Source organism: Ambystoma mexicanum, chromosome 5p (assembly GCF_040938575.1).
Source record: "Ambystoma mexicanum isolate Mex_15411 chromosome 5p, UKY_AmexF1_1, whole genome shotgun sequence".
Lineage (NCBI taxonomy): Eukaryota > Metazoa > Chordata > Amphibia > Caudata > Ambystomatidae > Ambystoma > Ambystoma mexicanum.
The window spans coordinates 458760277-458778030 of record NC_090930.1 but is presented as its reverse complement, the minus strand read 5'-3'; the positions used below and the strand labels follow the sequence as shown (position 1 = coordinate 458778030).

The 17754-nt window shown below is 46.6% G+C and overlaps 1 protein-coding gene across 1 annotated transcript in view; it reads right to left on the bottom strand.

The window, feature by feature from the left end:
- LOC138481016 (sodium- and chloride-dependent neutral and basic amino acid transporter B(0+)-like) overlaps positions 1-17172 on the bottom strand; it is an 839328-nt gene extending 822156 nt beyond the window's left edge. Inside the window, exon 1 of the mRNA XM_069612864.1 lies at positions 16990-17172. Coding sequence (XP_069468965.1) covers positions 16990-17058 — 69 coding nt within the window. The 5' untranslated portion in view covers positions 17059-17172. The remainder of the gene's footprint in view (positions 1-16989) is intronic.
- Between the last annotated feature and the right edge of the window lie 582 nt (positions 17173-17754).

Below are 17754 nucleotides of genomic sequence, written 5' to 3'. Positions count from 1 at the left end.
TGCTTGATTGAAGTCACTTACAGAGTGGGGGCTCGTAACGGGACGTCTGGATTAGATCTACCACTTATGCAGCTTAATACACTGTGCTAACTGACAGGATACATACATCCCGTTGGATCACCACGCTGTGTTATTCTGTAAAAGCACTCCTTAAAGGAACGATCTAAGGAAACGGTCTGTTTTGCAAAATAAAATACTAACTTCTGTAAGTCAGGAAGGAAATCAATTTCCAGAATGACGACAATGGTAGACATCAAAATAGCGAGAGAGCACCTCTTACATAAGCTATTTGTGAGAGGTGAGTGGACTCAACAGGACCAGACGGTGTGGTTGCAGGCAATCGCACCCCAGATCACTGCAACAGGGTCAGATACATGGAGAGATCAGGGTCTCTTACATGTGGCCCTGAGTGAACTATATATGGCCCCTAAAGCCAAAGATGAGCACGAAAAGATTGCCAGGATAGCGGCATATTTATATTTATATATGGGAGCCATACAGGACAAATGTGCTGAAGGCCAAGATCTGGTAAATAGGCAACTGATGGCATTAGAGAAGGCCCAATCTGACCTGGACTCTTCGGAGCAGAGGCTGCAGAAGAGCCAGGAGTCAGAAAATGATAGTAGGCAGCATATCATTAAAATCAAAGAGGACATGGGTATCCTGCAACAGGAAAAGGCAGACCAGGATACTAGATTTCTGGCCTTGCAGAAGGAGTACCAAGAAGGTTTGGACTCCCTACTGCAAAGCCAGAAAAAGCTGGAGCAACAACTGGACTTCAACAGGGTATGTGCTGAGCAGGTAGTCACCCTGCAAAGCCACCTAGATAGAGTGAAGGCAGAGAGCAACAAATTGATTTTGAAACACCTGGATACCCAGGCAGAGTTTGATGAGGAGCGCCAGAGAGCTGGTGCTTTTCAAAGGCAGAGGGACGACCTGGCGGCACAGATGCAGACTCTTACTCAGGAAAGGGACACCTAAGTCCAGGAAGTCTGCCACTTAAAAAGGAAAATGGAAGAAAATCACCTGGACCTCAGGGACTGGGTGACCTCCAAAAAGAACACCAGAACTTGCTAGAGCACACCAGAAGGGTGGAAGATGCTCTGGCAAGAAGGGAGCAGGCCAGTAGGGACAGTAACCAGGAGGTAACCCTCCTGCAGCAAAGACTGACCCAATACTCCAGGACCATCCAGGAAGCACAGATGGAAAAAGAGGCTCTCTGTCAGCACAATGATAGGCTCCAGCAACCGATAGCCATGCAGGAGAGACTGATAGAGTCTAGTAAGGCCTTGATTGAGGAACTGAAAGCACAGGCTCTTGCATGGCAACAGGGAGCAGGGGCTGACAGAGATGAGGTTCGCTGGGAAAGGGAAACACCTGAGCATAACCTCAGGAGCCCTAGTACCAGAGGCCTTCATCTCTCCCAGTCCTTGGACTCTGCCACCCCCGTGTCCCATGGCGCACATGAGCCCAGGGCCACGGGGATGGCAGATTAATATCCAGCCAAAAGTATGGGGCTCATAGGCCAGTACGTCCCAGGAATTGATGGGCGGGCATCCGGGTATGGGCACCCAAGTACAGTGCAATTTAGTGGGGATCCCCAGGAGAGTAGGCCCACTAAGGGCATCCTGAAAACCTCTGCCCAGTTAGGTCAATGGGGGGGTACCCATCAAATCCTGGCAGCAAGGAGGAATCTGAAGACTCCTCTGAGCATCACAGGACACAGGAGACCAGGTCCCCACATTCTTCCAGCCATTCCCAGGCTTACAGAATCCGGGAAAACCTGGAAGATCAGACTGGCACCTCTGGGAGCAGTGCTTCTGATTCAGAGGATGAATGGACCAGGGTTTCCTGAACCAAGATGGCCAATAAGGCAAAAAGGGCCTTGCTTAAGAACCCCTTAAAACAGATTAAGGCAATCAGGAGTGTCATCACGCCTTATCACAAGAATGCCAAGTATTCTGTGTGGGAACACTTGGAGCTCTTTGAGCAAATGATGGAGACTTTCCCTTTGAAAGACAGCAGTAGCTGCATGCAGTACGACAAATGGACATTCTCCACAGAATACTCCAGTTTCTTTGCGGGGCTGGAGGACCAAAATCATGCGAGATGGTCCATCTACAGAAAAGCACTTTTCTGTTCACAGAAATCCCCAAGAGGCTCACAAGGCAGCCTACAATTTGCAATGTGGGGAGGATCAGGCCCCACCAGAATTTGTGCAGCAATTGAAGCATGCCTTTGCACAGACTACCAAAAGGGTGCGCGCGGACAGCAAAGAATTTGTTAACACTTTTTCCATACCTTGCCCAAATACACCATGACCCAGCTAGTGAGAGATTTTCATGAGAAAAGGTCGCTAGACTGGGTCATTGAACAGGCCACCCGAATCTATGAGGTGCAGAAGCCCATAGAAAATAAAAGTAATGCGCAGAAAAGCCCCAAACCGACCAGCAACCCTGTTGCTGCCAAGGTGGCAGAGGTAAAGGTTGCCCCGTTTTAGATTTGGAGATGGGGGGGCCTAAAAACTTGCCTGAAAAGAATAATTCAAAGCCAAGAAGGCCCTCGGGCCAGTCACAGACAGGGAGTCAAGGAGGTAGTCCCACAAATGGAATCCCTCACTCCCCTGATTATGTAGGTCCCCGCTACAAGGGAAACCGACCCATCCTGGGTTATGTGTGGACTCCTCCAGCCGAAGGGGGGGATCCAGCCAAGCACCTAACCCAGGGAACTTCCCTCCTAACTTCCCACAGGAGGGCAGAAATTCCTCAAATCCTGGGCAGAACTTTTTCCCCAGGTATCCAACCAACTTCCAGCCCCAAAATCATCCATCCTTCTTTCCCCACTTCCCTGAACACAGACAACCTAATCCGGGAGAGGGGAGGCCAAGGGTGGAGGGGTACCCAAATCTCCCCAACCCAGGGTACTACCAGAGAAGGGATAGCTACCCTTCCCGGGATCAGCCAGGGGAGAAAACAGAACCCCGTATCAGCCTGAGCGGGTTTCACAGTTAGAGCGCCAGGTCCAAAATATGGCACGGGATCTGGGTCACATGCTGAGGGCTCAACAGAACCCTCAGATGAGCATGCCGGTGCAGAATGCACCAAACTCTGGGCCTGGTGCTCCAGAACAATGACGGGGCAGCACCCCGATAATCCACTGGTTCCCAGGGAGGAGGCACAAGGGGAAGGGGGTGTAAAGCCTTGGAGGAAGCTTCCTTCCCCACTTGTAAACAGCCCCTGGAAACCCAGGAACTGGAAACAAAATCTCCTACCCCTGGAGGTCTGCCACCCAAGGAGCAGAGAGGAGGTAGGAGAAACAAAGGACCCAAACAGACCCACTTTGAGGAGGAGGTACAGATCTACCAATGTGAGGGAGAGGGATCCTCAGAGGATCCTGGGAAAAGGATCTTCTCCTTCAGAGATGGGGGAACTCCTCCCAAAGAAAAATGAGTCCCAAGGGATTCACATCCAGACTGGGTAGATGTGGGGACTGAGCTAGCGCCGCCCATCATCTCATCCGAGAAGAAATATCATGAAAATCCCCTGGTTCAAACCCACCCTGGTGACTGCCTCCAAAAAGGGGGGGGGCAGCCTGGAACCGGAGCCAGGGGAACCCAAAAAGTCTCCCATTTCTAGTTGCCAACTTTTTCTTTCAGATTCCCAAGACTCTCCACAGAATTCTGCCCAAATCTGTTCTCGTTGCACGTCCAAAACCAGAAAAGTGGCCCGCCAGTTGTCCAAAAATGTGCATTATCTGTGCCCCCTTGAGGAGAAGGAGGAAAGATACTATGCCCCGGTACAAGTACAGGGGCGGGGTACAATTTTGGCACTGGTGGACACTGGATCCCAAGCTACCCTTCTGTCCAGAAGGGCCTTTGATGAACTAAATGGAGGAAGGGGGGAGAATTACCGTATTCCTCTCACCTCTCTTCCTGGACAACTTCAGAACTTTGACGGGAAGGAAATTCCCGTCCAGGGGAATGCGGATTTGGACATAAAAATGGGCGACACAAGGTGAAACACCCGGTCATCGTAGTGACTCCAGAGGGCACCCCTTGTTTACTAGGGAATGACCTCTTGAGAAGGTTGTCACCACTAATAGATTGCGTAAACAAGGTCCTCTGGACCCAGACTAGCCGACCAATTAAATTAAAACAGGGTGTCAACCATGTTAGTTTAAACGGCACATGCCACATGGTTGAACAAACATCTGACCAAGTAGAATTTCACTTCCAGAACAACCAAATTCCAGACATAACAGTAATAGCAGTAGGACAACAGACTGGTGATGGGGGGTCCTCTCTATTTCTGAAAATCAACCTTCCTTCCAGTTTAAGGTGGTATTACACACTGGAAGAAAAAACTCTGAAATTCTTTACCAATCCACATCAGACATTCCCACTCCTATAGTCCAGAGAGATGTGAAATCAGCTCAGAGCCTGGCTGATGTTCAGGAAATTGGAGAGCAGTTGTTTATCCCTGTTCAGTTAAATGATGGGAAGGACTCTGCTCTCGACCGAGTGTGTGTGAACAACGGTAAGAGCTTCATCAGTGAAGCCATGTTCCGCCAACTCCCAAAAGATCCTGCCATTCCCACATTCAAACTGATAGACAAATGGGAAATGGATCTGGAAACATTTCCAAACATTTCCTGCCAAGCAGGTGTATGCTCAAAATCTCTATTGGCAACAAGAGCATAGTGCATAATTGTTGGGTCTTGCGAGACGTCACTGCCACCTTTTACTTAGGCAGTGACATTCTCAATCGCTTTGCCATTAGTTTGGACCTAATAAACTCCAAAGCTTGGTCCCGATTAGCGGATAATCCCATGGGCTTCGAGGACCAAGAAAAAGCATTTAGGTCAGCTCAACTGCTGCCTTATGCAGTTGAAATTCAGATTGGAGAGGAAGTCACCATTCCCTAAGGACCCGACAATTCTCCCTGGAAGTGAAAGTTAAAAGAGGACAAAAATTGAAAAATCCTGATGCTTATATTCATCTAAATGCTTCTCTCCAACAGCAAGGGTTGGGGGTAAACCCAACACAATTAGTCAATATAGAACATGACACCATTCCAATAGAGGTGGATAACAGCGACTTAGAGCATTACTCTAGCCTCAGGCACCATTATTGGAATGGCGGTTGATGACCGACATTTTTCCATTGATCTAGGAAATTAACTGTTAGGACCAATCCCCAAGGACTGTTTTGACAGTGACAATGACGACAATACAACACCAGACAGGATCTTTACCCGGCATGGGGGGAACTTCCTGGTGTACACTTCCTGCCCTTATGGTAAGGAAGATGTGAGTTGTGACTTCAGGAGGGATGAGGTGATTTTCCAGGTCCATGAGGGCTGCCTTTCCCACCTGAAGCCTCCAGTCCAAATCAGCACTCTGATCAGGGACTTCTCCACCCAGCTGGAGGAGGCGGCTGAGATAGCAAAACCAGAGGTCTTTCCAGGCTTCAGGCAGTTGGTTGAAGAGAGAGTCAACCTAGCTGATGCCTGTGTGACTCGGGAGCAGAAGCAGAAGTTGAAACAAGTTTTCTTGGATTTTCAAGATCTCTTTGCGGTGGACTCATATGACTGTGGCCGCACCGACATCCACACAACAACAATTCCCATGGACCCTAGCATGACTCCAGTGTTTGTGAAGTAATATTGCTTGCCTCTCGCATCCATGGAGTCCCTTACTGAAATAATTAAGAACCTTGAGTCCCGGGGGATAATCCGTCCAGTACACAGCACCTTCAATAATCTGGTGCTGGGAATATTGAAGCCAAACGGCCAGTGGAGACTCTGCGCTGTCCTTAGGGAGCTCAACAAACGGGTCCATACTTCCCGATGGCCTCTTCCCTACATTGAGCAAGGGCTGGCCCAGATCCAGGGGTCACAGGTATTCACTGCAATAGACCTGACCAATGGATACTGGACTGTGCCTGTCAGTAGGGAGGACCAATACAAACTGGCTTTTACCTTTGGGGGCCAGCAGTACACATGGACCCGGACTCCCTTCGGATACCTCAACTCCGGCAATGAATTCAACATTTTCCTACACAAGGCCATGCCCGACCTGGGTGCGAGCGGTAACCTGGTTTATGTAGATGATGTCCTCATCAAAAGTTCATCTGTGGAGGAACACATAGCGGACATCCGTTATGTTCTGACACAGTTGAGGGCCGCCGGAGCAAAACTTTCCTTTCAGAAAGCACAGTGGTGTAGAACCCGTGTTAATTTCTTTGGGCATGAGATTACTCCTCAGGGTCTCTGTCCCCAGGAAAAGAAAGTGGAAGCACTTCAGAAACTGAAAGACCCCACAACTCTGCGGGAACTAAGGATCCTCCTTGGACTGATTAATTACAGCAGAAAGTTCATTGAGGGCTACGCAGAGATCACTAGACCCCTGATTCATCACTTGAAGGGGGGGTCAAATGGGAATGGGGTCCAGAACAATCTGAGGCAGTAATACAACTCAAAAGAAGCCTCTCACATGCGCCCTGCCTAGCTTACCCTGTCAGAAACAAGGAGTTTTTCTTGGAAACAGGGTTCTCTAATACATGTTTGACTGCAGTATTATATCAAAAGCATGAAAGGTCAATAAAGTAATCTCCTATGCGAGTAAAAACTTTATCCTCTGTGGAGGAAAAATTCAACGATTGTGAGAAGGCACTCCTGGCAACGGTGTGGGCATTGAAGAACTACCGCCCGTTTATCCAGGGGGAACACATCATAGTGGAGACTCCACACCAGCCTCTGCAATATCTGCAAAGTGACAGAATCCGGGCCGGAAATGTAATTCCCAAATTCCTTCCTGGATCCTTTCAATGCAAGGCTTTCCTCTGGAGGTCAGATATGGCCAAAACAAGAAGAGTCCCCTCGCACAAGGTCTGGCTGACTTGAATGATTGTGCCAGAGAAAACTGTCTCGAGGACAAAAGTCTAAAAATCAAGGACAACATGGAGGCATGCCTTAATTCCCCACACAAAGTCTTTGAAGAAGACATGTGTGAGGGAATGCCCACTGTCTATGTAGATGGATGCTCTTACCATGTTGACAACAACGTGGAGAAAGAACTTGTGGCCGGCGTAGGGAATTGAAGTGGGAGAATGGGACAAAAGAGTCCCACCAATCCCCTCACGCCCCTGGCCTAGAGGATCGCGGCCCAGACACTCGCCACGAGAGGAGTTTGCCTATCTACCAGACGACCAAATACCCTGGTACAGGAACATACGGATGTGCCCACCAGCCTGCCCACCAGCCTGCCCTGCCCAAGCCGACACCTGCAGCATGGATGAACTCGACTGAACCATTCAACAGTAAATAAACACATCGTTAGAGATGCCATGATGACCTAGCCAACGGTCAGAACACCCGTGCAAACATAAACATGCACACTGGACACTCCCACACCAATCCACACGAAGAACATATTCAGTGCTATGACGTAGGTGACGGACACACCCACTGACGCGCATCTTTATTATTTTTCACATAGGTTTTTCAAAATGCAGAAACGCAAGACGCACAACGAACTCATCTAAAATGCTTGCTGACGCTTCTCCTAACCCATGCATTGCAATGAGAAATATAACGAAGACATGATACTGGGGATAAAGCAATATGATACCGTAACTTAAAGCGCCGTGCATCAAACATCCCCACCTATGCACCAGGCCCAAGTAGGCCGCAAGCACGCAAGCAAGAGCCTCCACGAACATTGAACGAGCAAGAGTACAATTGCTGACCCTGCAGAATGAGCCCGGCGAGAACAGACAGCCAAGGGAGTAATGTTCCAAACTCACATACCACAAGCCAAAGCCAAGGTCACACCTGCAAACTAAGACAGACACACAGTGGAAAATGCAACATTAAATGTGCAGAATTCTGCCTCAACCACGGTCTCTCCTCACGTGACCAAGCCGAACCTGACAGGGTGCCAGACCCAGGAGGGAGGAGGCGCCTGGGTCCCACGTGTGAGACACAGGCAGCAACAATGAAGCGACTCAATGGACATCTGCGGCGGTGGGAGTAGTCTGCTCTCAAGCATATGAACAAATCCATGCATTGTCTGCACAAACACATAGTTACACATTGTTGCAAATGACAGGTGCACCGCGAGCTGGGAACAACGATGGTCCCAAGCTGGGGGGCTCGCGAGTGGACCAATCAGAACATGGGGCAATTATCACTGACGCCATTAACATTAGCCAATCATCAGGGGTCTTCATGTAACAATTTTCATGTATCTAATAGAAGGGACAACCCAAGTATACCACCTGACTGACTCTTAAACACAAACAGTGTTCTCTATACGTATGCTATACTAACCCTACCACTCGAGGAACCAATCCAGAGTGACGATAGGTTTTTTTGCTAACTTTCCCAGGTGACGCAAGTAGCGCGTCATACTGAGGTAAAAAGGGCCTGCGAGCCCCACGAATTTCGAGAGAGTCAGGACGGACGCGTACGATCCTTGACCCATCCCTGCCATTGTTTAATAAACAGCAGAACCACCTTGCTTCTTGCGTGTGCCTCATACTCATTTTTGGGATACGCGGGAGGAGTTGGGGCCTCCCTGCCCGGGGGTCCGCGGACGGCCCAGCAGACCCCGGGAGAATTTCCCCCCCGACAGAATGCATGGGTGAATGAGTCCCCAGAACCCTCCGCTGGGTACAAAATTGGTCCCCGAAGTAGTCAGGTGGCAGAGTTGATGGCTGTGCATCAAGCCATCCTCACTGCTGTCCAACATCAACTCCACGAACTGGTCATAATCACAGATTCAGATTATGTACGGAACAGGTTCGTGGAGCACCTGATTAATTGGAAAACCAGAGGCATGTTATGTGCTAACAACAAACCCTTAAAACATGGGACGTTAATCCAAAATATTGATGATCTGGTCACCTTGAATGGGATGACCATCTACTGGAAAAAGATCAAGGGTAATTCCAAAGTAGAGGGATCAGACAAAACTGGAAATGACTTAGCTGATCAGCTGACCAAAACCGGGGCCATCCAAGGGAATCTAATAGAGATTAAGTCCCTTTTGGGGGAAATCCAGGTCACTGCTTTCACGAGGACCCAGACAAATGCTCACAATGATCTTTCAACTGCACAATGGAGTAAGGAGACCCCAGATGCTGATTTGATTACGGCTCAGAAGGGGGATCCAATAATTGGTAAGTTTTACCAACACGTTGAGGAACCTGAGAACTTTCCCCTGACGGATACCAATTACATTGGGAAAGAGGACCTCAGAGTGTTGATGAAATGTCCAATAATGTTCTGAATCCAACACGGTTTGTTGGTAAGGAAATCCCAAGCTGGTCATGATCAGTGGGTGGTTCCTATCTCATTCCGAAGCCTGATGTTAAGTCACGCCCATGATGCGGCCACCGCCGGTCATGGGGGGTTTCAGACAACACTTGAGATCTTAAGAGAGGTTGCATACTGGCCACACATGGGGCAGGGTCTCGACCAATACTTGAAGGGGTCTTGGGTGTGCACAATTTCAGCCAACATCCCTCACACACCGTGCGCCTCTCCAAAAGAGGGGAATGACACTGCCATGGTCAGATTTACAAGTCGACTTTATCGGGCCCATGATTTGCTCCTCTAGGGGGAATAAGTACATGTTGACAGTGACATGCTTATTTACTAAATAGGTGGAATGTCTCCTGGCCACAAACTGCAAGGCAGAAACAGCAGCTGCCCTGATGATCAACCACATCTTTTCGCGTTTTGGACTACCCCAAATGATTGAGTTAGACAGAGGTAGCCGTTTCACCAGCGAAGTAATGACTAAGATGTGGGAGATACTGGGGGTTAAAAGGAAGCTACACATTGCTTACCGGTCAGATTCTTCTGGTGCAGCATAACATTACAACCAAACCATTGTGAGCATATTAAAAGTTTGTGGCAGATTCTGAGCGAAGTTGGGATATTCGATTACCTCTTGTCCTAATGGCCATCAGATCTACCCCTTCATCTGCAACTAAAATGTCACTGTTTGAGTTGATGACTGGACGCAGGATGGTGCTTCCCTAGCATCTGTTATACAGGACCCAAGAGCAGACATTGATCAATGCCTCCACAACTCATGGGTATGTTGAGAATTTAAGGAAACACCTTCAACATGCTTTTCTCTATGCTCAGCGAAATCTAGAAAGATCAGCTGATAGCATGAAGACCCTCTATGACCTGAAGACCACCAGAAAGGAATACAATGTAGGAGGCCGGGTTTATCTGTAAAATTTCCAAAGGAACCAGGCCAAACAGCGGAAATTTCTGCCAACCTGGAAGGGACCTTTTGAAATTGTAGACAAGATCTCACCAGTCGCCTACAAGATCCGCATCCCCAAAGGCAGTTTGGCGGAAGGGGAAGACAAGTGGGTCCATATTAATCAGCTAAAGTGTTGCCATCCCAGGAACACTCTGCAGCAACTGGAGGAGTCCTCTGCAATCCCAGAGGGGGCTGCTCCATATTAATACATTTCCAACCCTAAAATATCCCACATATAGTCTCTAAAATACAATGATAAGATTGCAAATGTCTCCTGATTTATAAAAATGTATATGTTCACCCCACTACATTAATAGTGGTGGGGAAATGTCTATGAATATGTTTCTGCCACTTTTGCTTTGTCATCCTAGGAGAGATGAAACCATGGAGACTGCCCAAGGAGGACGACCCGGGCACCGGGAGCAAAGATCCGAGGGGCCTGGAGTACCGCCCAATACTCCCATCAGGACCGGCAAGGAGACCCGATTGATCCACCCTGATGGAGGAAAAGATGCTGAACTTTGCCATCTGTGGAATCAGAAGAAAATGAGGCGAACATCCGAGTCATGCGAGTCCCATTGATGGAAAATCAACGCCATCGCAAGAGGGGGGCTTGTGGGATATTTCAACCCACTCATCCAAGCCCAACAACATCATTGTGCATTACTGGGAGCAGAAACAGCAGAAGGGACACCGGAAATCATGCTGCTTGCCAGAAATCATCCAAAAATGCACAGTAAAAATCTGAAGAATAGGCTGCCACCCACTTTAGCCTATATTAGTGACCACAGGAGGTCACTGCCTAAAACCACCATTGGGCTACAAACACAGTAGCCTGAAACCATTTGGGAATTGCAATACTGATTGCCAAAAGCAACCCAGAGCTGTTGGTAATTCATTTGCTTGATGTCAAAAATTGCTAAAATCATGGCTCACAAAACAATTAAAACGATCCCACCTCCTTGTTGGGGGGTCAACATCATTCTCACGCAAGAATCTACATGAATCTGAGGTCCACAGAAGTGCATCCATATTTGAACAAAGTATATTTTGAGGATTGCTTACTGGTAAGGCAGCTGTCGAAAATGGGTGCAATGCCGGTGCTTGACACTGACCGGCGCTAGTGATCTAAATTCTGACAGGAGACCTGTATTTCTGAAGCTAAACAGGAACCTGAGTTGGCTGAGATTTCAAAGGCTGGCTGTCCCCGGGAAGCCTTCACACCTAGTCTTCTCAGCAACAGCACAGGAAATCAGAGGGTCCTGTTGATTAAGAGGGAGGAGAATGTCCCTGCAGCCTGGAGAAACAAGACAAAGGATTCTTTCAGCTGAATAGGATAAGCTGATTTGGGTGTGCCTGAACAACACTGCTCTGGGGGAAGGCAAGACATTTGATCTCTGAGTCAAGCCAAGTTTCTAGGGGCGGGGACAAACCAATGGGTGTACTGAAGTAAAAGCAAATGTATGTTTTATGATAATACTGATAATTAATCATACCAAGCGGAGAAAAATGTACAGTTTGGAGATTCTTAATATAAAAAATTCACTCACAATTTGAGACTAAGCTGGACGCTGTGGGATGTTCTGAGGCCAAGCCCCATAATTATTAATATTGCAGACAGTGTTTATGCTAGAAAAATGAAAAATTACTGTCATATGCCCAGAGAGGGTATGTACCTCCGTGTAAGATTTGATGCAAAATGAATATTGCAAAACCCACGAAAAGCGCAAAATGTTGTCATTTCTGAACCCAAGCTCGTAGAAACATGTGACTTGAACCGAACTGTACCTTAAGCAATCTGTCATGCAATTTATGTAATATTAACACGTGGGGTATATTGTAAATATGTGTTTTATGAAAAAGAAGATATGCTGTATGGACACAAAGGGGAGTGTCCTTTCCTTGAGCCATAAACATGACCCCTGATGACTCATTCTGACTTACAACTCCGTTCCCCAGTCAGGTCACAGTAAATCCTTTAACCTATCAGAATCCTTAGTGGGTTGGGCATAGAAAGTCAGCCTTCCCACCCACTTTCAAAAGACATAAAAAGAACCACTGCGACCCAGATAGGGACACTCATTTTTCCACTACTCATCGATTTCTGCGCAGCACACTGCCCGGCCATATCCAGACAAAAACTCCAGACTCTTGAGGCCCCAGAACTTAGACTCCAGATAGACTCCAGATAGACTCCAGAACCAAACTCTAGAATTAAACTCTAGAACCTTAAGCAGGGGCCAAAACCAAAAGCTGAACTCTTTTCAGGGGCCCCCAGAATCCAGCAACCTAACCAAACTATAAAACAGCCAGGCGAGCAGTATGATACTGGCTAGAACCCTGTGCCAAAACCATATCCAGACCTAGGAAGCAGAGCTGTACCCAGAAACCGGCAGACCCAGACCAGACCGCTGTGCAGTGCTGATAGCAGACCAGAGGCCCCGCTGTGAGCAGAACCAGTGCCAGAGACCGTCCCGTGGTGAGAGAATCGCAGCCCAAACCTGACCAGATCGGTGACGAGGTCCATTCCCTTCCAAAACAAGGAGTGAGTATCTAGAACTGTCCATAACCCATCTCTTAGTTTAAAGTAATCTAATTCAAACCATTTCAACCTGTCTAGAACTGCATAGAAATCGTGTGTCCATTCTGCGATTTCAAAGCTGCAAAAGTGTCATCTGTCATTCTGAAATCTTGACTTCATTTCTGAAAATCTACCTCCACAAAAACATCTGTATCTTTAGAAGCGAGATTTAACTGTCATTTTAAAGCTAAGAACCTTAGCTTTCCAACAAACCCAAAACGACCTTCTAATTCCTTAGAGTCTTTCCGTAATCGCGGTTTACGCACTCGGAAAAAAAGCAGCGAATTGCAGTTTGGCTCAATTTCACCACTTGTAAAAATAGCTGCCTCTTGCTTTCCACTGCTGAAATTCGTTTTCAACCTGAAAATCACTCCTGAATCATTGCTAGTGTTGACCTGAACTAATTCAAAGTATATTCAGCATATTTTTCACTTCATTGCAAATCACTTGTAAACGTATTTTTGCCTGTTTAAAAGCATACCGGTGTCTCTAAGCTTGCTGGGGGGAACTGGAATTTGAACTGCATTTTGATTGTAATCCTGAAAAAAGCTCTCCCTTTCATCTCTTTATATTGCATAAGGGGGGGGGGTGGGTGAATTGTCACAAGGGAAAAAGTGATCAGATTATCTCTTGTTGAAACCATATCCAGTTTATTTCTGTGCTGCATTCTTTCCATCATTGCTTTTCCTTGAAACCATACAAAGTATTCTCTCCTACTTTATCCTTCCTATTCCTACTTCTTTCTGATTAAAGAGTTGTCGCTATTGTAATATTACCCAATACTGATCATTGTTCATATTCATAAGTGTGCTTTCAAATATTATTTATTCATAAAAGTGTGATATATATATTGTTTAATTTTTCCAATAAACCTTTTAATTTGCAAAACAAACCTACTTCTTGGCTCAGTGAGGTCAGGGGGATTCAAAGAGAGGGGTGTTATATAAGGGTTTATCATCCAGATTTAAGAACTTGACATAAAAAATATATGAACAAGGGCTTCCATTGGGCATCCCAGACTAGGCATTGACTTAGTTGGAGTGCTTAATTGAAGTCACTTACAGCTCCCCATAACGGTAGGTGCTAGCACATTCTGTAACATGTTTATACTTTTGAGCTTACAACCTGAGACCATGGCAGCATTTGTACTGGCTGATGCGGCTGAGGGGCACATAAATATTGCAAATTAGAACATACTTTATTATTGCTGTCAAAATAATTGTATGTCTACTTCCCTTATCCCCATTGTCTACCCCTCAATCATTCCTTTCCTAACATCTCCCTTTAATCTCTCGCTGTCTTCTGCTTCTTTCCCCATCTCCTTTAAACATGCTGTAATCATTCCCATTTTGAAACAGCCCTCTCTGAATCCCTCCTCTTCTTCTAAATATTGTCTTATTTCCCTTCTGCGATTTCTCTTGAAACTTCTTGAACCGGTTCCTTACTCCCAGATTTCTCACGTTAACCATCACTCTATTATTCCCCTGACCCAGTCTGGTTTCGGTCCGCTCGGTCCACAAAAATCACTCTTCTTCATGCCACCAACTCTCTCCTCTCTGCTCACCACCCTAAATCCTCTTCAATACTCATCCTCCTTGATCTATTAGCAGCCTTTGAAAATGGTGGACCATCCTACCTTATTTCTTTTCACTTTCCACTTCTGTCATTAATTGGTTCTGCTTTTATCTCTCCAATCATTCTTTGCCCGTATCCTGTGCTGGGCACACCTCTTCTCCCCAACTGCTTCAATATGCTTTCCCCAAAGGCTCAGTTCTGGGCCCCCTGTTTTCTTTCTATCTATACTATATACCTCTATTCTCTATGATTAAATCATGCAACCTTGCTTCTCATTTCTAAGTGAATGATTCACAAATCTGTTTCTCCTTTTCTACATTTTCTGACTCCATTCATGCCTCTGTCTCATCCAGGAGCACTGTCTTCCAGAACTGGATGCACTCCCACTTCCTTCACCCCAATCCCTCAAAAACAGACATCCTTTACTTCCACCTCACTCTTTCACTCCCCTTGTTCCCCTTCAGGCCTCCACTTTCCCCCTTCTGTCCTCCCTTTCACCGCCTCCGCCCACAACCTTGGTGTTATCTTTGATCCCACTTGAACCTTTGCCTCTCATATACCCTTGACTGCCGACACTTGGCGCTTTCTTCTTTTCAATGTCTGCAAAATACATCCTTATCTATCCATTCGTGCCGCTAAATTTCCTATTACCTCTTCAATTCTTTCTCAACTTGACAATTGATTTGCTGTGCTCTTTGGCCTTCCTTCCTCACACCTCACTCCTCTACGCTGGCTTTTCAATTCGCAATTTGTCTTTTTTTTTTACTTCCTGCTCGTTCTTCTGTTACCCCCTCTCTTCTCTCTGTCTCTATTCTCCCCTTACATCTCTTGACTCCTCTTTCACTCTTCCTGCATTTTTAAGTGCTATCATAGCCTGTCTCCCCATCTTGCTCCTCTTGTTTCTCTATATTCTGCTTCATGTTCTCTTCACTCTCAAAATCGTCACCTCTTTACCTCTCCTTGGCCTCCTTGTGCTCCTTCAGGTGTCTCTTCTTGCCCCCACATAGTGCAACCCTCTGCCACCTGACATCCGTGCTTCCCCCTCCCTTCACATATTTCGTTCGCACCTTAAGGATCATCTCCTGGCCGCTTCTCTGTTGTCCTCTCAGTTACTGTTTCTCACGCTGATTCTTACTGGATTCATTAGTTCATTATTTTGTACCGTTTTCTGCTTTTTTGTACAGCGGCTTGGCGAAGGTGTTTAATAAATTCAAATTAAATACAAACGCAAATACATAGACAACCTTTTACATCTATATACTTGGCATATTATATCTGGATATAGTGTGTGTGTGTGTGTGTGTGTGTGTTATCCTTAAATTCACTTTGCTAATGTAATTTTGTCAAACGTGCACCCACAAGAGTTCCCACCGTTGTTACAGGTTCTCAGGTTGCATTGCATAGGGCCTGGAGACATTCATAATCAGTTCAAGAGGTGGCTGGAATCGATTGGAATGCTCCCCACTCCAGTTCCAGACATGCTTTGAATCGCATATGCCAACAAGTGAACCCACTCACAGGCTCAGCCTCATTGTATGATGCATTAGATAGTAGCATTAGATACTAATACCTCAAAGTTGAATTACCATTACCCCCGAGGTAAGGGTTATTCACCCCTTATTATGGGTGTGTGTTACTAAAGTCACAAAACACTGCTTTGGGGAGTGACGGTATTCGTTGATCTAGTAATACCACCAGCACCAATACCGCCATTGTGAGTGGAAGCAACATCTACACTCACAAGCATGCAGAATATTTGACTATATGGGTTGCAGAAGTCCCAATGAGGCGAGTGGAAATGCGACCAATGTTGCCAATACCGCCATATTTATAGTGAACCTTTACGCAACTGGTGTAACGGAACAGCCAGCCGGGCCAGTTGAGCTGATTGTCCGTTTTGAACGTCGTTACTCATTTCAGAAATAAAGGTGAGTGCAGTTAGACATCCTTTCATTCCATTAGCGTCCATTTCATGGCGCTGTGTTGTGCCACTTAACAAACACCCAGCGGGCTACTCTCCATGTTGCTATGCATGGTACTCCGCGGATTTTGTCGATAGTGCATAGCGTGTCACGCAGATTGCAGCCCTAGAACAGAAACCGGAAGCACACTGTAGGACTGTGCGCCACACACTCGATGGCATTCTCTAGCGTGAGTTATTTTATTTTTAGAGCGTCTGAAGTCGCACTGTTCTGAAAAGAACTGCTCACATACTATTGCAGGTATTGTGACACATAGCAGGTATGGCCAGAAAGTACCTAGTCACTCATATATATATCAGTGAAATGCCATGGTATTATAATGCCTTTTATAAGACCTCACGCTCCCATTTCTCTGCCTGGAATCTGCAAGAAAAGCGTTTTGGGGTTGGTTACTATGGAGAGAAATGCCAGATACTACCGTTATAGAAACACGTACTTACCCTATTCTTCAGGTACTAACATATTTTCCAGATACTCATACCAGAAGTGTTCTGAAAAGAACAGTGACTTCACGATAATATCGACCAATCGCAGGGCATGAAATGCATCGTAAAAAGTCCTACTCACCAAGTCAAGGCTGCCGGTCGTTTGGCAGCATGTCAGATTTTTAGGAAACGATCTGGTTTTCTTGGTCATGGCTCTGTTATGCTGCTCTACTCTGCAAATTAGGAAGCCGAGATCGGATCTGTACAGTTGCTGCCTTTCTCACAGACTACAGAGTGTGTGGGGACTGGCGTGTTCGTGTTGAAATGCGCGGTTAATGATTTAGAGCGAAGAGTCCTTGAACATGGAGGCGTTCGGCCAAAACACCTCTCTTAACGGATTCTGCTTCAGAAAACCTGCAATGCATAAGCATGGCCCCGCCCTTGCCACCCCTCCCCAATCCCTCGTTGGCCGCCGTGCAAGGAGTGTGTGCTTCACGTACTGAAAAACACAAGGAACACCAAAGACCATTCCTGGTTAAGGCACCCAAACATGTTGAAAATGGGATGCATGCATAGTCTGTTTTCCATTCTGCAATATCGCCAGCAACACACACGACAGGCATTGGTAAACACCGATTATTGTGGCTTTTATATAGTTACAACCTGCCAGGCATTACCCTAATGCATCCAATGACTGCAACAATTTACAAAGATCTTGGCCTCAAACGGCCAGGAACTAACCTGCCATGGCTATGGCATGCTATGGTGCTCACATACTATTGCAGGTATTGTGACACATAGCAGGTATGGCCAGAAAGTACCTAGTCACTCATATATATCAGTGAAATGCCATGGTATTATAATGCCTTTTGTAAGACCCTAAGCTCCCATTTCTCTGCCTGGAATC